The 23,243-nt window shown below is 37.0% G+C and overlaps 1 protein-coding gene across 1 annotated transcript in view; it reads left to right on the forward strand.

The window, feature by feature from the left end:
- The first annotated feature begins 8,651 nt into the window (after nt 1-8,651).
- PPP1R14C (protein phosphatase 1 regulatory inhibitor subunit 14C) overlaps nt 8,652-23,243 on the forward strand; it is a 123,380-nt gene continuing 108,788 nt past the window's right edge. The window contains exon 1 of the mRNA XM_007484712.3: nt 8,652-9,478. Within this exon, the coding sequence (XP_007484774.1) occupies nt 9,152-9,478 (327 nt within the window). The 5' untranslated portion in view covers nt 8,652-9,151. The remainder of the gene's footprint in view (nt 9,479-23,243) is intronic.

The raw sequence follows: 23,243 nt of genomic DNA on the forward strand, positions 1-23,243 counted from the left end.
CAATGCAACACAATAACAGTTATGCATATTAATAATTACACAGTAGATTAATTGTGTTGTAAGTTTCATTTGCTTATAGCATTAGACTGTTCTCTGGTCATTATGACCAATTTGATTCACATATTTAGGCCTCAGTTTCCTTATTTATAAAAGGAAGGGATTAGACTATTAATCTTTATGTAGTCTTTTTTCTCAGTTACATGTAGAAACAATTCATTTTGTGAAATTTTGAATTACAAATTCTTTCTCTCTTCCTCCCCCCCCCCCCCACCTTGAGAAGTCAGGCAGTTTTATATAGGTTATACATGTATAGTTATGCAGAACATATTTACATATTAGTCAACTACATTAGCTTTAATGTCCTTTTCAATTCTAACATTTTATGACTCATAGTTTGTTATTTGTATTGCCTGGTTGTCTATATACAACTTAAAATAGAGAGAACATTGATCATCATTCTCAGAGAAACAACACAAATCATGTCTCATTGATGATAAGTCATTAATCATCTTCATTAACTGTCTCAATTTTTTCTTTTGCTTTGGATTGTCAATAATAATCTTTGTTGACAAATTTAGGGCTAAAAAATTCTTTTCTATGAATATTGTCAATATAAAACCTTAACCTCTCTGTATAAGAAAAATGAAGTACAATCTTTTTATTAATTTTTTAATTTTTCTGAGTTCTTTATTTTTATACTTAATATAATGTGTAACATAACATAATACATTATTTATTATAAATATGTAATAAATCATAATAAATATGTATATCCAAGAGCAACAAATTCTTATATTAGCTGTGTCCAAAAATCTGTCTCATTCTTTTATCCTCCTCTCTAGTACCATTCCTCAAGAAGGCTGGTAATATGATATAGATCATACATATATTATCATATAATATCTATTTCTCTGTTCATTGTGGTATAACTTTATAGCTTAAGTTAAAGAAAAATTCATGGAGGAGATAAAATGAAGAAATGGCATGTTTCAATCTCCATTCAGGCTTTGTCTGTTCCTTCTATGGCAGTGTTTGTCTTTTTTCATCATGAGTCCCTTGGAGTTGTCCTGGATCCTCACCTTGTTGATAATAGTTGTCATTCACAATTGTTTACTGTGCATTATTGCTGTTACTGTGCATAACATTCTCTTGGTTCTGCTCACTTCACTTTGTATCACTGCATATAAGTCTTTCTAGTTTTCTTTGTTGTGTGATCATGTTTGTAATTTCTTATGACACAATAGTATACCATAAGAAACATATCACAGCTTGTTCAATCTTGATACTAAGGAACCTTTACTTACTTCTGCTTAACACTATGAAGAACATGGATTGCCTCCAGTCTTCTTTTTAATGGACTTACTTTCCTATTATTGCTTGCTCTCTTCTACTACCACTGGCTTGTTTCCAGTGCCATTGTGCTTCAGTTCCTATTTCTTCAGCAGTAATGACTGAGTTAGTATTGTTAGCTCTTGGTTTAAACCTGATTCCTACACTGAATAGTTGTGTGATCCTGGGCAAGTAATTTATTCTTCCCGAATCTCAATTTCCTCTTCTGGAAAATGAGCATAATAGAACTTGCACATCCTACTTCATAGCGCTGTTAGAAAGGCACCTTCACCTGCTACGGAGATTTAATAGTGGTTGCTCTCCTCTGCAACTATAAATGCAATGAAAGATTTTGGCTCCTATTACTGCTAGGCTTCAGATGCTAGACTTCTACTGACAACTTGGATGATCTTGGGTAAGTTTTTCACTCTTTCTTCCATTCAGTATCCTTATTTGTAAAAGAGAGAATTGGACTCAGTGACCTCTAAGGTCTCTTCTAAATTTAACTCCTATGGAGCTAAACTCTCTTCAAATTAAGCCAGCCAACAAGTGGGCACTGTTTTCCTCAGCTGTTATCTTCTTAGTCCCAGAAATTCTCTTCTAGTTTCCAAAATAAACTTTACCAGTAGGGCAAGGGAAGTGTCTGAGAAATCAGTTGCAAAATGGTACCACAATTGGCATAGCAGAGGCTGGGAGCACTATCAATATCTCTCACATCTTGGGGGGGGGGGAGAGGGAATAGCTGACCGGGTACTATGGTCACAACCACCAACAACTTTCTCAAAATTTCCATTGATATATTTTATTTATGTATGTATTATAATTTACATGTACATATATAGAATAATTTAATGAGAATTTAAAAAATATGACTATACATTCATGTGGTATCCCAAAAGTCTTGGTGTAATTTGAGGCTGAAATATGTTTATATTCTCTCCTCTCCTTCAATACCTCTTGCAAAGGAAAGAACCTCTCTTTGTATCGATTTGCAGGAATATAGAGCATTTTACATAAAAATGAACTTATTAAGATTATTAGAATTATGATGGAATTGTGACCCAGAGTTCCATCTTTCCTGTCTATTACTCACGCCTTCAATATTTTAATGTGACACAAAAAATCCTTCCCCTGCCTCAAAGTTGTCCTCTTCCCTCACCACTGTGGTGGCTGTGATCATTGGGTCCTAGTTTCTGGGAAGCTTGGAGGTAAAATGAAAGAGTTTTATAGCAGTTAGCTATGATATTGTATTCCCAAATGTGTAGTGGTTTTAAAAGGCAGTGTCATTGTCCTTTTAACTAGACACAACAATTTCAGTGTCCACAGGATTCAATGGCATTCATATAATCCAGGTTAGACTACATTATGAGTATACAATTAAGTGGGGTGGCAAGGTTGGAAGAAAGATTTTCAATTTCTCTACAGGCTTTTGAATATGTATTTCTTAGATTCTATTTCTTGTGCTCATGCACAAAACTATGAAGGTATGAGGAGAAATAAATACTAGTTCATGCCAACTTTGGGCAGTGTATTTACTGAACGGAAATTTACCTTAGAAATCTGTCTCTTGAATTGAAAACACACAGAGATTTCTTACAAATTGGGAAGATATCTCCTAACCTCAACCTGTCTATGCCTTCTTCGAATTCAGCCCATCACCAACTGTATTACTTTAAACTTTGTAGGCTAATTTCTCTTAATGTACAAATTAGAGATCTAAGTTTTAAAATAGTTTTATGATGATTAAAGTTTTTAAAATTTTCAACAAGATATAGATGTGAAAACTAAATGAAAACCTTAGTTTAAGTCATGCTATGTAACCCTACTTTAAAAAATTGATATTCTGTATTTATAGTACCTTTATTTCCAAATATATCCCTTCTGCCCTATGTATCCAAAGAGCTATTCCTTACAACAAAAGAAATCAGAATACAGACAATTAAAAACAAACAAACAAATACAACAACTAACCAGTCCATCAACTAAGTCTTACTATGTAGTGTTCCACAACCATGGATCTGACTTCTTAAAAGAAGAGTAGGGAGGCAAATTTTCTCATTTCTTCATTCAGGCAAAGGTTGGTCGTTAAATTGATATACAATTTTGTTTATTTCCTTCTATTTATTTTGTTGTAGTCATTGTATATAATGTTTTTTCAGTTATGATTACTTTGCACCAGTTCATATAAATGTTTCTGTTCTTCCGTTAATTCTTCATATTTGCCATTTTTTGACACAGAAATATTCAGCCACATACCACAGCTTTTTAGCCATTCCCTAATTGATGGATACTTTCCTTGTTTTCAAATCTTTAAAAACACAAAGCATGTTGCTTACAAATATTTGGATATATAAGTCAGACCTTTCTGTTTCTGAGCTTTTGGGTGTATATGACAAGCAATGAGATTATGGTATCAATGGAGTATGAACATTTTTATTACCTTTTTAGTATAATTCCCAATTGATTTTCAGAATTGAAGGACCAAGTTACAGCTCCACAAATAGGATATAGCATGGCTGTTTTTTTTCCGTCTTTGACAATTTGAGTGTGTGGTAAGGTAAAACATCAGAGTTGTTCTGTGTTGCATTCCTTTTATTATTAGTGATTTGAAGGCATTTATATATATGTATTCATGCAATTGTTAATTGTTTATGATTCTTTTTTGGAGAACCATTTTCAAATTGTTTTGGTTGTTGTGATTAATGCTTAATGCAAATTTGAATAATATGAAATTTGATTTAGTATGAATAACAAAATGATACCAGATCTCATTTAAGGCTAAATTTGATAAATATGACATATGTGAGTTAGTCTGTTCAACTGACTTATTTTTTATATTTTTTAACTTGTGCCAAATAGTTTTGATGATAACTGCTTTATAATATAATTTCAGGTCTAATATTGCTAATCTCCCTTAATTCCTGCATTTTTTCATTATTTCTCCTGAGATTCTTGATCCTTTGTTCTCTAAATGAATTTTGTGATACTTTATTTAGTTATACTCTTGGTATTTTGGTTCATAGAGCAATAAGTCTATAAATTAATTTTGTAAATATTTTTATTATACTGGCATGGCTCAATCATGGACAGTAAACAGCCCCTCAATCTCTAATTATTCATGTTTTTTTAGTCTTTAGAGAGTTTTATAATATTATTTTCATGTCCAATCTATTTGAAATGAATATTCATCAAAACTGGCATATGGCCCCTATGAATACTATAGCTTCTTGGAGTCACAACTGAAAGTTGGGTGAGAAGTGGACACTAAAGGTGTATCAGCAGAAAAAGAAATCTGCAAGCTCAGGTCAGAGGCACTTAGTTCTTCCTACATATTCCATAAACACAGTCCCTACCAATGACTAAGGGTAACTGACAGGCTTCTAACCTGTCAGTGACTTACGAGGTTGTCTGTCCTAAATATGTGATGTCTTCTTCCCATGGAATGGGAAGATGATAATTTGTTCTAATGGCTATGAAGGTGGATATGCTATGGATCATAAGGTCATCCACTGCATACTGGGCTATCACCAGTCATCCTAACTTTTTGTCTTGTTCCTGGACTTTGATGATTCTGAAAGACAGAGTGAAGTTGTTGACTTTGGGCTACCCTACCTTACTTAAATACAACTCATGCACAAGTCAAGACATCATCCTCAGATGTTATTGATTCTTTCTGAAATAATAAAGAGTGAAAAACATAAAAAATGACCATAAATCCTTATCAAATTATATTCTTCCAGAATATGAACTGGGTACCACCATTAGAAAATTTAAATGTAGGGTAGCCCAATTTCTAAGGCACTTGGTTTATAATCTTCAAATGGAAAATCTGTGCTAGAAGGAACTACTCAATGGATATCTACAGAATTTTCTTCAGCAACAATAACAATAGCAAGCATTTATGTATAGCATTTAAGGTTTGCAAAGTGCTTTACAAATATTTCATTTTGTCTTCACCACAACTCTATGAGGCATGTGATATTATTAATACCCATCTTACAGATGATAAAAACAGGGTTTAGATGTGTTAAGTGATATACCCATGGTTACTCAGCTAGTGTATGGGGTGCTCAGGGAGGAGTAGTATCTCAATTGTTGAGAAGGTCTGCCTTATTTATCCTCTATTACTTTCCTACATATCTCTAGAATCAGTCCTTTCTTTGTTTATTCTGTATTGCACTATAAAATTAATATTGTAATAAGGGACTATTTTGATTGGTAATTGATATCTAACACATCAGGCTGTTAAATACTTTCTTCTTCCCTTCCTCCATTTTCCTCCCCTCCCCCTTCCTTCTTCTTCTCTCTTCTTCGTCTAAATTAACTCAGGGTGAATTTATGATGTCTCAAATGAAATACTCTTTCTCTTCTTTATCTTAAATAAAGGGTTTATTTGGGGAAGACAGGAAAGGATAAGAAATGGAGGTAAGAGGGTTGGAGATTTCCCTAATATTACAATGAGTCTTATGTTGGAGGATGGTGAAATATAGTTCAATTGAGATAATTGGCTTATAGGTCTGGAAGTTCAGTCACTACCACAACTGATCGAATCAGAGAGAGAGAGAGAGAGAGAGAGAGAGAGAGAGAGAGAGAGAGAGAGAGAGAGAGAGAGAGAGAGAGAGAGAGAGAGAGTGAGCTGGACTTTTGTCCTTCTTTCTTCTGTCTTCAAAGTTGAAGACAAACTCTCCTTTCTGTCTTCAAGGTTAAAGACATAACCCTTCAGTTGGTTCCTTCCTCCAACTGCTTCTCCTGGTCACATTCCAAAAAGAATATTCTCATGTCTCAGCTTTTCCTGTCTTTTTGCATGCTTTCCCAATTTCTCTATTTCCACATTTGCACCATAAAACCAATATGCTATCAAATCATCTCTCCCCCACCATTATATTTTTTGAAAAAGCATGATAAAGAGCGAAGATCATAATTTTCAATAATTCAAGGAATGGGGAGATATTTTTTGTACTTACAAAAAAGGTACAAAACAATAGTGAACAGAATTGCATCTGCTTCTCTGCCCTGTTTCCTGTTACCTATACTACTTTTGGAATTCTTTGGAATTCTCCATTAGGCCTTCCCTTTCCGGGAAACTTATCACTGGGAAATCTTCATTATTCTGCAAGATTGAATCTGCCTGATACTTACATCTCATTAGTACCTTCTGTCCTTCTGATTGGAACCTTTTACTAGGGAGCAGGGCCATGGACTCCAGGGACTCTATTTATTTATTTATTTATTTATTTATTTAATTTGAATGAATTTATTTAGTCAATTTAGAACATTATTCCTTGGTTACAATGATCACATTATTTCCCTCCCTCCGCTCCACCCACCCTTCCTGCAGCCTACTGGCAATTTCATTGGGTATTACTTGTGTCCTTGATCAGAACCTATTTCCATGTTGTTGATGTTTGCACTAGGATGATCATTTAGAGTTTACATCCCTGGTCATATCCCTCTTGACCCATGTATTCAAGCAGTTGTTTTTCTTCTGTGTTTCTACTCCCACAGTTTTTCCTCTGAATGTGGATAGTGGTTTTTCTCGTAGATTCCTCCAAGTTGTTCAGGATCACTGCATTGCCACTAATGGAGAAGCGCATTACATTCAATTGTACCACAGTGTATCAGTCTCTGTATATAATGTTCTCTTGGTTCTGCTCCTCTCACTCTGCATCAATTCCTGGAGGTTGTTCCTATGGAATTCCTCCACTTTATTATTCCTTTGAGCACAATAGTACTCCATCACCAACATATACCACAATTTGTTCAGCCATTCCCCAATTGAAGGGCAGCCCCTCATTTTCCAATTTTTGCCACTACAAAGAGAGCAGCTATGAATATTCTTGTACAAGTCTTTCTGTCATGTTAGCCAATCTGCTAGGTGTCAGGTAGAATCTCAGAGTTTTGATTTTCATTTCTTTGATTATAAGAGATTTAGAACACTTTTTCATGTGCTTATTAATAGTTTTGATTTCTTTAACTGAAAATTGCCTATTCATGTCACCTGCCCATTTATTAATTGGAGAATGGCTTGATTTTTTGTACAATTGGCTTAGTTCTTTATAAATTTGAGTAATTAGATCTTTGTCAGAGGTTTTTGTTATGAAGATTGTTTCCCAATTGGTTGCTTCCCTTCTAATTTTGGATGCATTAGTTTTGTTTGTACAAAACCTTTTTAATTTGATATAATCAAAATTATTGATTTTACATTTTGTGATTTTTTTCCCTAGCTCTTGCTTGGTTTACAGGGGCTCTATTCAAAAGAGGAGACTCGACATAGTTTTTCCTCCCCATTTTTTACCAGCTACACAGCTTTTAGACTTCTTTGGAACTCTCCATCATAAGGCTTCTATTTGCTGTCTTCTCCCATTAGATTGTAAGCTCCCTGAAGGCTGGCACATAGTAGGCATTTACTAAATGTTTATTAACTAATTGATTTGCATACCATAAGAATTTAATAAATATTTGCTGAATTGATCTGATTTTTGTGGAATTCCTATCTTTTATGTATGAAGATGACCAAAGTGTTTACTAAACAGTTCTCAAGGACCTGGCACTGCCAAATGTTTAGAATTCAAAGGGAGGCAAAATGAGATGATTTTTGCCCTCAAGGAGCTCATAGGCATCTTATATTATTAAACACTATGTACACAGAATCGGGAAAAGAAAGAAGGTATGAAGATCATTTCTTCAAGCATAGTGACTTAGCTAATATAATTGTTAAAATTTCTCGCCTCTCTCCATAAATTGAGAAAGGGAGTGGCCTCACGCATACTGTCTTCGTGCGTTGACGCCTGATTTTGGCGGGTAGGGGTTTGGCTGGTTGGTGATGGGGGAAGGAAGGGGTGTGTTGATGGAAGGAGGAGCGGGATTGATGCCACCTAAAGCAATTTTAGAAAAATCTATCTCAAACCAGAAACCTTCTTAGAGCGGTCATTTACCATTTGCACATCCTGGTCGGCGTCATCCCCTTTGGAGGGCAGAGCGGCTTAGCCTGAGAAGCTTCGCGCTAGCGGAATAAGTGGGTGCCCTACCTGAAAAGTGCCTCGGGAGGAGCTGATGAGATAGTGGGGGCAGCTGAGGGATCGTCGCTGGGGAATTTGAGTTTGTTTCTTTGTAGCGCAAGGGAAAAAGCAAGCAGGGCGCCTTAGCGCAAATCGCAGTGATAGCCACTCACCTTACTAGGTATAAGCCCCATTGCATACACCTCTAGCAGGCGAACACAGGCGCACACGTGAGCCCTACACTTACACGCACACGCGCACACACACGCACATATACACACACGTGAGTCCCACACTTACGCACGCGCGCCCTCCCTCCACTCTCAAACCTCCCCTCGCGCATCCCCAGGCCCTTGGCCTTCCTCCCCAACTCTGGCCTCTGGAGCGCGCTCCTTCCACATCCCGGGGCTCTAGAGCTGAGGGCTGCTGGGTGGAGAGGGTCCTGGGCAGCTTCTTTAAGGCTCTGGTCCCCGCCTCCTTTTTGCCTCCCTCCCTCCTTTTCCTTCTCCTCCTCCTCTTCTCTAACTTCCCAGACAAGCCGGCAGGGTGTGCGTCTAGAGAGCAGAGCCGAGCAGGTGCCAGAAGCTAGACCTTCGCTTGCCTCTGCTCCGCCTGAGCGGTTGCTCAACGCCGGCTCAGTAGCCAGCCCGGCTGGGAGGAGGACTGGGGCAGCTGCCTACCTCCCTTATCTGTGCCCCCGCCCCCTTCTCCCCAGGGTCAGAGCCAAACGGGAGCTGCTTCCCATCTTCTCGGGATTAAAGCCGGAGCTCGCACTCCCGCCTGCCCGCTCGCTCTCGGCAGCCAGAGCGCTGCAGGCTGGGACCATGTCTGTGGCTACCGGCAGCAGCGAGCCGGCCAGTGGCGCAGGGGGCGGGGGCAGTCGGGTTTTTTTCCAGAGCCCCCGGGCTGGCTCAGGCGGCGGGTCAGGCTCCAGCTCCAGCGCTGGTTCGGGCTGCAGCACCGGATCTGGTTCCTCCCGGGAAGATTCTGCTCCGACAGTTGTGCCTGCTGTGGCCGGGCAGGTTCAGCAGCAGCAGCGGCGCCATCAGCAGGGGAAAGTGACCGTGAAATACGATCGGAAGGAGCTGCGGAAAAGGCTAGTGTTGGAGGAGTGGATCGTGGAACAGCTGGGGCAGCTGTACGGTTGTGAGGTACCCTATCTGCCCCCGAGGTGGGGTGGCGGTGGTGAGGGGCGAGAGAGCTCTAGGGCAAGGAAGGCAGAAGGAGACTCTTCCCTCTGTCTTGTCTCCCCCACCTCCCAGCTTCATATGCAATAATAGAAAGACTTTTTAGGGGGGCAAACCATATAACCAACTCTACTCTGCCTGCCCCCTCCCCCCAACCCCCAATTCAGCAGGGTGGAAAAATACTAATTCAGGAATCAGATCAGGGGTTCATTCACATCTTGTCTCTGACACTGCTACCTGTGGGACCTTTGGCAAGAAGCGTTACATCCTTCGGCCTCAGTTTCCTTGTCTGTAGAATGAGAGAGTCAGGTTAGCTGGCTGCTAGGTCTCTTCCAGCTCTAGAGCTGTGATATTGTGATCCATTTATGGTGACTATAAGAACGAATACTGTTAAGGTGCGTTTCTTTTCCCTTGTAACAGCTTCAGTTTGGGGCCAGAGCTACAGAGAGGGATGTCACTCTCTTGGTTCCCAATTTAACTACTGTATGAAATCTGAGCTGGCTACAGAACCGCCTAAATTTGCCGTGGTGAATGAGTACAGTAATAGGCATGGACTCAGTCCGGCTGTTATATGGAGAGGGATCTATTAGGGGCACCTCCCTGGCTCTCTTCTGTAGCTGCAGTATGAAATCCAGGAGCTATAAGGAATCTATGCTTCATGAATTAGTGGTTAGGAAAATGACAGTTGATGATGGAGCAGTTAAATGATAAAGATGTACCTTTTATTTGAGGGGAAGGAGGGAGGGAGAGAGGGAGAGGGAGAGAGAGAGGGAGAGGGAGAGGGAAGAGAGAGAGAGAGAGAGAGAGAGAGAGAGAGAGAGAGAGAGAGAGAGAGAGAGAGAGAGAGAGAGAGAGAGAGAGAGAGAGAGAGAGAGAGAGAGAGAGAGAATGAATGTATGTGTTTAGGAAGGACTTATATGTACAGACATTTTGCAAAATATGACCAGCCTAAAATTTCTTCTCTGGTATTTGCACACCAATAACATCTCTTTTCCAGCCAGTCTTCCTGCCTGTTCCTATAGTTCATTACTGAAGTGGCATATAGACCCTAGTTTTCTTGGGGAAAAAACAGAATTATTTTTCCTTTTGAAAAGGAAGCTTTTAAACTATGGGTAGCCCAAAGATTTGCAGGTGGAAGGCTCATACTTATCCTTATGATTGGGATCTTAGTACTGTTTTAAGGCAGAGAGCCATTAGTCTCTCCCTTTTCTCCTCCCCTCCTCCACATTTTGCCTTTTAGCAGAAGAACTGATTTTTTTTTAAAAAACAAAACAGAACTATAACAGTTTGAATGGTATAGGAAGAGAGATTTAAAAAAAGAAAAAAACATTTAGGGAGAGGCTGAAATATATGTCAGAAATATGACCTTCCTAAAATACTCTAATCTCTTCCAGACACCATTCCTTTTAGAAGCTTTAATAATAATTTTAAATGGGGAAAATCTACTTCTAGAAAGTGAATGGGATTTGAAAGGTGTGGCAGTGTGAAGGTGATTAATAATAGAACATGTCCTTTTAGCTTGAACTAGATTTCTGTCTATAAACCTATCATTTATCTTGTGCAGAGGTTTTAAGTGTGAGCTGGCTATAATGAATTCGTCTTAAAAACCCTGCTAAAAAGGATTATCCCTATATTTTAAACATTTTCTAGACTTTTATGAATATCTACCTTCCTATTTTTTAACGTTTTTCATTTTGCATAGAGACTAGTATCCTTATGGACTAATGATGAGTGATTATGATGTAATAACTCTGACTTGTGACTAATCATGCTTGTTAATTTTTATTTATGTCATCACTTGGGGAGAAGAGAAACTGGCAAAAAGAGGAAATTCCAGTGGTGTTTCATTCACAATGGTCAACACTTTTAAAAGAATAAACAAAAGTATATAACTAAAATTGCATTGTATATACTCTCAGATACATATGTTTAGCTTGCTTCTGTAGAAGTAAATTCAATTAGACATTGATCTTTATGCTATAATGTTTTGGAGACTAGTTGAGATAATAGAAAAACAAGTTGTTGGAACTAACAAATTCTTTTAGCATTGCTCATATTACTGGAGGCTAATTAGATGAAGCTTGGGAAAATAGGAGTTGCTCCAACTCCTCAATAGGTTGGCAGATAATGTATTACACAATTTCTCAAAATAATTGGGAAAACAAGAGTTTGATTTTTTTCTACAGTGAACATGAAGGACACATAACTATTTTAAGGATAAAATGACCTTGAATATTTTCACTGATATTTCTCTTTTATGGTTGTAGATTAATCTGTATGACTAGCAGGGGAGGTTGAAAGAAGTAACATTAAAGTGATAATTTTAACAAATACAACAAAATCCTCTAGTCTTTCAGAGTCCTGCATAGAGATTTATCTCTATGGAAGTGAAACATATTAAGTATCTCTCTCAAGGATGTTTATTCTCTTATTTTAACGTGAAAGAACATAGACATTGAAATGAGCTATTAGTAATTTGCAAGCAGTTAATTAATATACATAACATATATTTATTTAATAAGAAATGAATATCTTACCTATGACAAGGTGGTTGAGTAAATTGGAAAAGTGTTTACTTCTTCAATGGATTTCTCATACCATATTTAGTTCTGATTAAGCTCTTAACTTTAGATGTTCCTGTGTGGGAGGCTCTCCTTTCTTATATAGTTACAATCTTTCAGTCCTTGTTTGAGAGAAACCAAGAAATGAAACACTGGTTTATGTTCCTGATGATCATAATATGAAAATCTAAAATATAGAAAGAATAGATTTTTACCCCTTTAAGAAACAGTATGAGAGAGTGGACTGACCACTAGACTTGTTAAAGACATCTAACTTCTAATCCTAGCTGTCACTAACTAGCAGGGCCTAGATCTTATAGCCTGGAATAAACTTCAGAGGTTAACTAGTAGCACCTTGTAATTTTATGGAAGAGGAAACTGAGGCCCACAGAGGGTAAGTAAGTTGTCCAAGGTCACATAGGACACATTGGTAAGTGGTAGAGGTGACATTTGAATCCAGGTCCTCTAACTCCAGTGTTCTTTCTACTGTATCATATACTGCATCTCTTAACTCCCTCATCTATAAATTAAGGGGACAATAATTGGACAATATTTCTGTGGACATCTTTAGCTCTAATATTACATGATATATTTAAAATTGAAGATGATTAAAGATATTTATATGTAAATATATAGGAAATATATAAAAATATAGGAATTTAGGTTCATCTCCAGAGAAAGAACAGATAAAAAAGAAATAAGTAAGATATCACTTTATATAAACATGTCTTTTTGTCAAATGATGCCTTCTCCAATGGTGGGGAGAGGAGAGAAGGAGGAAGAGAGTTAGTTAACTGGGTATTTTAATGTAATAAATAAACAATTAAAAAAAATCTTGTTTGCAAAAAGTAAACAGCAAAGTTTGGAACTGGGTAGCAAGCCAAAGGGTTTAGATTATCTACTGAATTGGAGGTAAATTATGGGGAATCCACACTAATTCTATGAAAACTCATAGTGGGCTTGAGCCTTTTAATAGTCACCATTACTTGTCCATACTTGTCTAAAAAAGGAAACACTGTTACTTCTCTCTCTTTCTCTCACTCTTTCAGTCTCCTTTCTTCTTTCCCTCCTTCCTTCCTTCCTTCCTTCCTTCCTTCCTTCCTTCCTTCCTTCCTTCCTTCCTTCCTTCCTTCCTTCCTTCCTTCCTTCCTTCCTTCCTTCCTTCCTTCCTTCCTTCTTTCCTTCCTTCCTTCCTTCCTTCCTTCCTTCCTTCCTTCCTTCCTTCCTTCCTTCCTTCCTTCCTTCCTTCCTTCCTTCCTTCCTTCCTTCCTTCCTTCCTTCCTTCCTTCCTTCCTTCCTTCCTTCCTTCCTTCCTTCCTTCCTTCCTTCCTTCCTTCCTTCCTTCCTTCCTTCCTTCCTTCCTTTTCTCTTTCTTCATAGGAAATTTCAAATCTCTTTTAATACATTTCTCATCCTAAATTCGAAAAGAGTGAAAAAGAGGGACTCTTCAAGAATATAATTTTGGCTGCAATTTTAGCTATAGAAGTCTAGAAATATCTCTTTAGGTGTCTAGTTGATCACATAGTAAGCTTATTTTGAGGGTGTGTGTGTGTGTGTGTGTGTGTGTGTGTGTGTGTGTGTGTGTGTGTAGGGGGGTGGCTAACTCCTCCATTAGAATATAAACACCTTGAGTATATAGTTTCATTCTTTATGCTTGTATTCTTCCCAGCTCCCAGCAGTGTTTAGCCTTTAGTAAGTGCTTAATAAATATTTTTGATTGATTTATTACTTTACCATTTATGTTTCATCAGAGGAAAACTTGTGTTAATTTCCTTTGTGAATCTGCATCAGAAAGTCTTTTGATAATATTCTTAGGCTTAAAACACTATATATTTAAAGATGGATGTTTTGAGTATGTTTTTATATCTCTTTCTAACTAGTTTAAGAGCACTTAGGATTTTACTTTATATCCTGTTTTACTAGGGTTACATAATGATGCCAGTGACTTATGAGTGAGGTCATATGCATTTACCAATCTCATCTAGTATCAAGGTAATTAATATCTATCTTTGCTACCACAGTGCAAGTTTTCACAATCTTATCAAGGGCTATATTTTGAAATTAAACCAGTTTTTAATAACTTGGAATTATTAAAAAATACCAAGAAAGGTCTCTTCATAAGTAGACTGTTGCTAATTCCACAAAGCAACATCTAGCACTGGTTAGCCTTGGATTATCTAGCTCCTTGATTTTTCTCCTTTTTGCCATCTTCCTATCTTTTTGTCCTTTTCTTACACATTAGCATTGTCTCCACAAGGGAAAAAATGTTTTTATCTATCTCCTGGCAGTTCCTACTTACACTTCCAACCTAGTCATTGCAAAATACTGAATTTTTAAAAAAAGACTTTTTTATTGATAGATTTTGTTTTTAAATTATCTAAATTTCCCCTCTGTTTTCCTTATAACACAGGAATTAATCTAAGATCTAGGCTATATAACAAAGAAATTTTCAGTATACCAATCTGATAAAACTTTGAAGATGGATTGGATCACCAAGGGTGGCTGGCTGCTGTTATTAGTACAGACATAATGCAGAGGTATTGTGAGTTCAGTTCCAGACAATTGAAACAAAGCGATTATGGTAATAAAGCGAGTTACATGAATTTTTTGGTTTTCTAGTACATATAAAAGTTATATTTATGCTATACTGTAGTCTACTAGGTGTATAATAGTATTATATCTATAATAAACATATATTATTTGAAAAATATTTTATTGTTAAAATGCTAATTATCATCTGATAATTCAGTGAGTCAATCTTTTTGAAGGTAGAGGGTCTTAGCTTGATGTTGATGGCTACTGAATGATCAGGGTTTGAGGTAGCTGTAGCAATTTCTCAAGACATGTTAACAATGAAGTTTTCCATATTGCTTGACTCTTCCTTTCTCTTAAATATTTAGAAGCCATTTTGAGTTATTAATTGGCCTATTTCAGTATTGCTGTGTCTCCAGAAGGAGAGAGGCAAGAACAGCAGGTTAGTGGAACATTTAAAAACAAACTATTTATTAAATTCATGGCCTTATATGGGTTTAGTTTGTTGTGATCCCAAACAGCAAAAATTGTAACATCAAAGATCACTAATCACAGGTCACCATAACAGATATAATAATAATGAGAAAGTTTAAAATATTTTGAGAATTACCAAAATGTGATACAGAGATACAGTATGAATACATGCTGTTCAAAAAATTACACTGATAGACTTGTTTGCTTGGCAACAGGGTTCTCACAAACTGTTTTTTAAAAAAACTTTTAGCTTCCATCTTGGGATCAGTATTGTATATTGATTCCAAGGCATAAGAACAGTAAGGGTTGACAATGAGGTTAAGTGGCTTGCCCAGGGTCACACAACTAGGAAGTGTCTGAGATTATATTTGAACTCAGGACCTCCCTTCTCTATGTCTAGCTCTCAATCCACTGAGCTACCTAGCTGCTCCCACAAACCTTCAAAAATTCAATATCTGCAAAGCATGTAAAGTGGAACCCAATAAAATAAGATATGATTGTAGATGGTGCAGCCATTTTTGATATGTGTTGAAATCCAGATTCGTGATGCTGATGAATGCTGTCATTGTTGCATTCTTATACTTGGATGAGGCTTCCTTCTTTAGATACTAAATCCCAGATCAGATTTCAAAATTGGTTCTCCATAAATTCTTGCACAATTGTAAATCTTATTTAAATGGTGACTTATTACTTATTAGTCTGGCTAGAATGAAGCAATTGGATTATCTATGCATTAAATTAATTCTTGCTTATTAACATAGGGAATTGAGAATTAATTTTAAAACTAGTGATTTTTCTTCTCATAAATTCTAGTTGTAAGGTTTTAAGGAGAATAAAGTTGTTTAAAAGCTATTTAGATTTAGGAATTAGCTATTATTTAAAAGAGCAAAATAAAACCATATAAAAAGTTTAGTACTTTTCTCTTTGGAGTCTTCTGTAGTGCAATATATTATGTTTAATCAAATTGTTACGGTTGATTGCATTTCAGACTTTTTTTTTAAAGCTCAGACAATGGTCTTTTCCATAGTTTTGAAATAACTCTTTGTTATAGTGCTTTGTTTTCTTATGACCTCTCTTCACATGTTTAACCCCTTGGCAATTGAGCTGGATTGGGAAAAAAAGTTGGTGGCTACTGTTAAACCTGGGAGACTTTGTTTATCTACATCTGCTCTGTATCTTCAGACTTCTCTAGCCATTTTCATAATTTCTATTCCTATGGAAATAACTAAATCCAATGAGCTTCTTGCCCTTATCAATTACCCACAATGCTAGTAGTAGAATCAATAGGCCATTTTATGGCTCAGTTGTGGACCACTGCCCAATTTTATCTCTACTATGGACAAATATTCCTAAAATCACAGGTCAATAATATTAGGATTTCTAACTTTCTTAAAGAATATTTTTAATACATGCACTCTATTTCCATGATCATTTATTGAAATATATGGCTGGTAAAATAATTGGTAATGTGTGTTTTGGTATTATGAATATTGTTGAATTTTTCTATCTTATGACTCTCAATTGTTATTTTTATAGTTACTGTATTATAAATTCCTTTGGGAAGGATTGGGTTAATAATAATGCTTTTATCTCTTGTTGTCTATCTCTGAATATAGGAAGCATTCAGTAAATGTCCAGTGAATTGAATTCAGTTGAGGGGAGAAAATGCATGATTAACTTTCCCCCTATGCTGTGGTGATGTAGAGTGAAGCTATGTTTACTGAATAGGTTAGAGGCATTCTTTGCAAGGTATATACATCTGTGCTTTAGTAGAATTTGTGTTGAAAGATTATTTGGGTATTATGGAACAGAAGGTATAGCATGTGGTATGATACTTGATTCTCCTCTCACTACTGGGCTGCTTTAATAATTTTTTTCCTACTATATTCAAAATGCTCAGAATTAATGTGGATAGCAATAGATATGGTCTACTAATCTAAAAGAAGAACTGAGCATTTTGGTTTGTGTTATTCTTTCTCCTTTCATCAGCATTCTAAGAATTTAACCATACAGCAAAATTAACAGTAATAGAGTCTGGATCTCTCAGTTTACAGAGGCAACAGGAACATGGCAGGGAGAGAAGTGGCCTTGAGGTCAGAAAAACCTTTGAAGATTGGATTTGGCTATCTCCTGATTGTAACAATGAAGATACTTAGCTCTTCCTTGATAGTGAAGATAAAATTGTAATCCCCATTCTATTTTTAAATTTTAATCCCCAAAGTGTTAACTCAATATTTAAAGTAGATCTACCCATTTTAACTACAAAAGGTGTTAACTAACCAAAAAAGGTGTTAACTAACTACAAAAGGTATAACTAACTACAAAAGGTGTGAACACCCATTTCATATATTGAGTGGGCATTCCTGGAGAGGAGCGTCTGCTGTGATTGGTAGGCGTAAAATTTAGGGGAAGTGACACTAGAGAAAAAGATCTTCAAATAGAGGAATAAGGCACACAAGATCATCAATCATTAGTCAGTCACTCAGGCTTGGAGTGAAGAAAGTCACTTGGAGCTGGAGGGAAGACAGACATTTGAGGAGAGATTGGAAGAGAGACATTCAGATTTGGAGTGAAGATATTTGGCTATGGAACTGGACCCCTGGAGAAGTTCATGAAGAAGACCTCAGACTGCTTTCTTTTAAGATGGTCTCCATGGTGAGTGAAAGGCTGACTTAGTTTCCTTGCCTTTCTAGAGGTATGAACCTTTGAGAAATGCCCATCATCTTGAGACTCCTAGGGCCTAAGAATTTCTACCTGACTCAGAGGAAGCCAGAGAGCTTGCTCTCTCTCTCTCTCTCTCTCTCTCTCTCTCTCTCTCTCTCTCTCTCTCTCTCCTTTTCTTTCTTCCTTAATATTTTCTGTCTATTGTAAATAAACTATCATAAATTCCATTTATTTGAGTAATTCATTTGGGATTTAGAAATTAAATCTCTGGCGACCACCAATTAAATATTCAAGTCCAACCATAACAAAAATGAACAAATCCAAGTTCCTAGGCTGGATCCTGACCTCTTGGTGTCCAAGGCAGTCTTCTAAGACTATACATTATGGCAGTTTTCCATTTACATTGGTGGAATGCCTCTTCTCACTGAAAACTCCTTAATGAATGAAATCACAGGTCTGGACCAAAAAATGCCCAAACACCTCAATAATAATAGTATTAGTTTACTTAGTTTATATAGACATACCAAGAAAAACTTGACATTTAATAAGTCAATGTTTTTAAGGCTATCTTAATATGAGTCAGAGGTAGGCAGAAGCTTGTGGAATAGACTGTTCCTCTTGAGTAGAAGTTCTTTTCATAGAGTTGGCTACTCATGACACCTTACTATGAGTCATTGAAGACTGGGACTGATGACTGTACAGCTCTGCCTCACTTAAACCTAGTATATGCATAAGTCAAGACATCACCCTGTGATGTCATTGGTCCTCCTCAAAAATGAACAAACAACAATTGGAGCTTAGAGAACGTCTATATGCTCTCACTTAATATATGTTTCACTTAAATGTAATTACCATTTTGCATGGTAATAGTCATATCTAAGTTTAGTGCAGTGGTTCCTAACCTGGGATTTGTGAAATATTAAAAAAAATTTGGATAACTATTTCACTGTAATTTCCCCCCTTATAATCCTATGCATTTAAAAACATTATTTTGAGAAGGTGTCCATAGGTTTTACTAGACAGCTAAAGGGGTCTATGACGCAAAAAAAAGTTAAAAACTTCTGAATTAGGATGAAATTCAAAGTTTCTCTAAGTCAAAGCAAGATGGTAATTAAATGTTGCCCACAAATTGTATTCTGTCCTGCACTGAAGCCCAATCTTGTGTCCCCTGTTTCAGTCCTCTCTTTCCTCTCTTCTGTCATCATTTTCTGCTACTGCATCTTCTACTAGTCCACTCTGCATCTACTACCTGCCTTTTTTCAACTCCATGGAATAAAATGCCCCTCTCAGGATAAGCTTATTACTTCTAATTTTGCCACCATGTGACTAACTCCAGCCTTGATTGATACAACCTATCTTCAGCCTCCTCTGCCCTTTGATCAGAGGGTAAAGTATCCAAATCCTTCCAATGCCTTCTTTTATAGAGGGCAAAAACTAGAATCTCAACGTACTTCACTTTGCATGTACTGCTTTGCCTGACACATAGTAGGTGCTTAATACATTTTTATTCCATTGGATGGATAACTATTGTCCTGTTAGGGTTAGTTGTTGGCATCACTCTTTTATACTCACTTATAGATTAGGGCCATGCCTCCTTCCTGAGGTCTCCACCCCCTTGGTTTGTCCTTGTTTTTTTTTTTCCATGTATTTATAGAGATTTCAATAAACAGTTTTCAGTTGCAAAAAAACTAGTTTTCATCTCTTTATGTACTCAGTTTTTCTTTGCCATGGGGGCAGATAGATGGCTCAGTGGATTAAGAGCCTGTCCTAGAAATGGGAGGTCCTGGCTTAACCCAAGTTGCCTAGCCCTTACCACTCTTCTGCCTTGGAATCGATAACTTAGTATGGATTCTAAGACAGAGGGTAAAGAGTTAAAAAACAATTTAAAAACAAACAATGCTTCTAGTGACTTCTTCCTTTAGACCATCAGGATTAATCAAATGGACAAATTATAATTAGACTTGAGGAAATAGAATATAGATGCTTTAATCTGGTAAAGTCACAAATTCCCATTTTGAGGACATGTTTTGCTACTGCTCTGAGTTTGGATTTAAACTTTTATTATGGTATTTTGGGGTTAAGGGTCTTTAGAATTCTTTATCCCTGCAAGCATTCTTATATAGTTGATGAAGTCTTCATATAAAGTATGAGGCCATGGATGAAGACTCTTATCAATGGAAATAAAGAAAAGGCAAAGGTTTCTGTCTATAGAAGTGAAATACTTTGATTTGTTGAGGAGTGGCTTTTCCCAATTCAGGAGTTGCAGTACTTAAAACTGAGACTAGAACCTGAGCCCCAAATATAGATAAGTGTTTTAACCAGTGAATTATTCCTGGTTCACAGCACTGGGCATTTTGAAGGTTTTTCCATAGTACAAAAGCTGATGGTGAAGATGACAATAGAATATTGAACAATCTAAAAAAAATCTGATTTTAACAATTGCAAGAAAATGGTGAAATGAAGGATTTTTCCACTGACTAATAGTAAGAGTCTCTTGCATAGGCAGTGTGGGTAGAGGAAAGACCTCTGGCTTTTGATACAGAACTTCACTGACTACCTTTTGACTTTCCTAAGATATGTAAGTAATAAGAACCAGAACTGGTACTTGAACTTATAAGCTCTGACTCCAAACCCTGGGCTCTTTTAACTAATTGCTATTGTTTAGTTGTTTTAGTTATGTCTTACTCTTTGTGACCTTATTGGGGGTTTTCTTGGCAAAAATATGTGAGTGGCTTATCATTTCCTTCTATAGCTGATTTTACAGATGAAGAAACTGAGGCAAATGTGGCTCAATGATTTGCCAAGGGTTACACAGCTAGTGTCAAAGACCAAATTTGAATTCAGGTCTTTCTGTTATAAGCCTGCTACTATTTATCCATTGGACCACTTAGCTTTTCCTTTTAATAAACTAGGAGATATTTAACCTTTTTATGAGTGTCTTGGACTCTTTTGATGTTTGAAGACAGAATGATATCCTTGCAAAAATAAATTACATATTATTACAATGGAATCCAATTAAATTATAAAAATATTTTCAAAGTTCACTATACAAGTTTCCAGAGGAAGAGAAAAAGCATATGAGGTTCTTAAACATTATCATGATTTCAAAGGATGTATAATTGTGTGAAAGTTTGAAAGGAAAGAGCTAGATAGTGGGAGTTAGCAGAACAATGGACTAAGGGTCCAGAGTTTGTCTTCTTCAATCAAGCTTTTTTTTGGGGGGGGGTGCTTTTGTCTTCTTTCCTCATTTTGACTACCAGCATCCTCATCATCTCTCTTATTCTTCCTTTCTTTCCCTTCCCCCATCAAAATTACTTTTTTTTGATGTATGAACTCCTCTCAGGGATATTTATTTTTTAACAGAGTTCAAACGAAATGAGGCTCTGATGGTACATGCCTGTGAAATAAGTATTTTTTGAACAGGGGGCCTTTCTTGGCACATCTGTGATTCTTATCTTTCTCTTTCTCTCTCCCTCTCTTCCTCTCTCCTGCTCTCCTCCCCTTCCTTCTTCCCTCCCCCCAGACCTTTTTCCACCTCTCTCTGTCTTTTCCTCCCTTCCTCCTCCCTCTCCCTTTTCTTCTGCTTGCTTGCCTGCCTTGTCAGTAGGATTCATCTTGTATAGAAGAAAGTAAATCAACTTTATTGAAGAGAGTAGTGCTATTGAAAACAGAGACAGAGAAGGAGTCAGTCTTGTTTAAACTTGGGACTGAAGAAAGGCTATTTCAAGAACATGTCATCTAATCTATATGACAACCTTGCTTACGCCTGTAGTAAAAGTATAACTGTCACTTGGGATGATTTGCACGGACAAGGCATCAGAAACAAGATTTGCCCTCTAGTTATTGGCTTCCCAGTTAAATTTGAATTTCAGCTGTACGAATATTCTTAGATCCACCTTGTTTTCTTGTATTTTTAGTTGGGTTTTATTCAGAAAATGCTTACCACGTGCAGACTGTGAGTAGATATGTCTAATTGGAGGGAAATCTAATGTTTAGGGATGCTATTCCTATCCTCATGGAAGTTTACAGGTTAGTGTGTGTGTTGGGGGAAGGGGAAAGGATTGAACAGATATATTTATTTTGTATCGGTTATTTGTATTTGAAAGGTACAAACCAAGTACCATGTGAGGTCTGAGATTGGAAAGGTCATTAGTGATAGAGGAAGAAGAAAGCCTTCCTGGTTTTATTGGTGTTTGATAACAATAATAACAGTAGCTCATGCTTACTTGAGGGTGGCTTGGTCAGGCAGTGGCTGGAGTACTGAGCCTGAAGTTAGGAAGACTTGAGTTCAAATTGATGTGATCTGAAATGTCCCACAAACCCTGAGAAGTAGCTGTAAACAATCAAAAGAACATGAAAACAATAACTAGTTGAGTAGTATGGAGCTACCTTTCAGATAAGACATATGAGTTGCTTAGATCTACAGTTATGAGAAAACTCCTCACATCAATTTTTAGACATAGCAGAGGCCCTTGGTTGGGAGTCTCTGGACCACAAGTCCAGGTGGTTCAGTTTCCCAGCCACACTGGACTAGATTAAAATAATGCTCAATTTCCATAATCACTGCCTTCCTTAGTCTTCCAAAAATAAAAAAGAGCAGAATTTGGTTTACATTGTGGTTTGTTCTCAGAGTAAATCATGGGTAAAACCACACAGACCATGGACCATGGGTAAAGTGACATTAGTTCCTTGGAAACAAGAAGACAAAAACTACCCAAATGAATGACCCCATCTTTAGTAACCAATCAAGATAAAAAGCATTCCTGAAAACCCCTACCCACCTTTATTTACCTTACCCTGCTTACTTACTATAGTATCTTATCTATCTGGAGCTTTACAATTGCTATATTCTCTTCTAATAAAGCTTGTTTCCTCACAATGTAGTCAGTCTGAGTTGTCATCTATAAGGATATTAGAAATTAAGTCTTGTTATATTGGTTTAGAGATAAGAAGTAGAGAAGCTGGCTTGAAAAAATTGGAGTTTGAATCAGATATGAGAGTGTCAATTTCAAATGTTGACAGTTTAACGGTTTTTATGTGGCAGTTACTCTCAGGGAGTGGCTGATACTCTGAGGGAGTGAGCAGTTCCATTCTCTCAGAGTGGTGAGAGCAGATGACATCTTCTTTTCTTTCTCACTGTCTGAGGTAGAAGAAAAGGAGGGAAAGACCTGAGGGAGCTAAATGTTTTTATTTTTCCAACTTGGGAAATACTGTTGACTATCTATTGCTGTTTTTATAGATTGTTTATATCTGAGAAGACCAAAGAAAGATCTGGTCTTTGGTTTGGACTCTGAGTCTGCTAAGGCTCAGAGTTCTAACTTGTTCCTTGGCTGAGACTGAGCCAGCTGGCCTTTGTTATTTTATAAATTGGAGACGAAGTTAAGAATTATAAGGATAAGAGTGTTTATTGTAGAATAGGGAAAATTTGGGTTAGTCAGATCAAGAAGGATCAGTGTAGCCTGTGGACACAGGAGAAGTGGTTCCTTGCGGAACCAGGG

This window comes from Monodelphis domestica, chromosome 2 (genome assembly GCF_027887165.1).
Source record: "Monodelphis domestica isolate mMonDom1 chromosome 2, mMonDom1.pri, whole genome shotgun sequence".
NCBI classification, from domain to species: Eukaryota; Metazoa; Chordata; class Mammalia; order Didelphimorphia; family Didelphidae; genus Monodelphis; species Monodelphis domestica.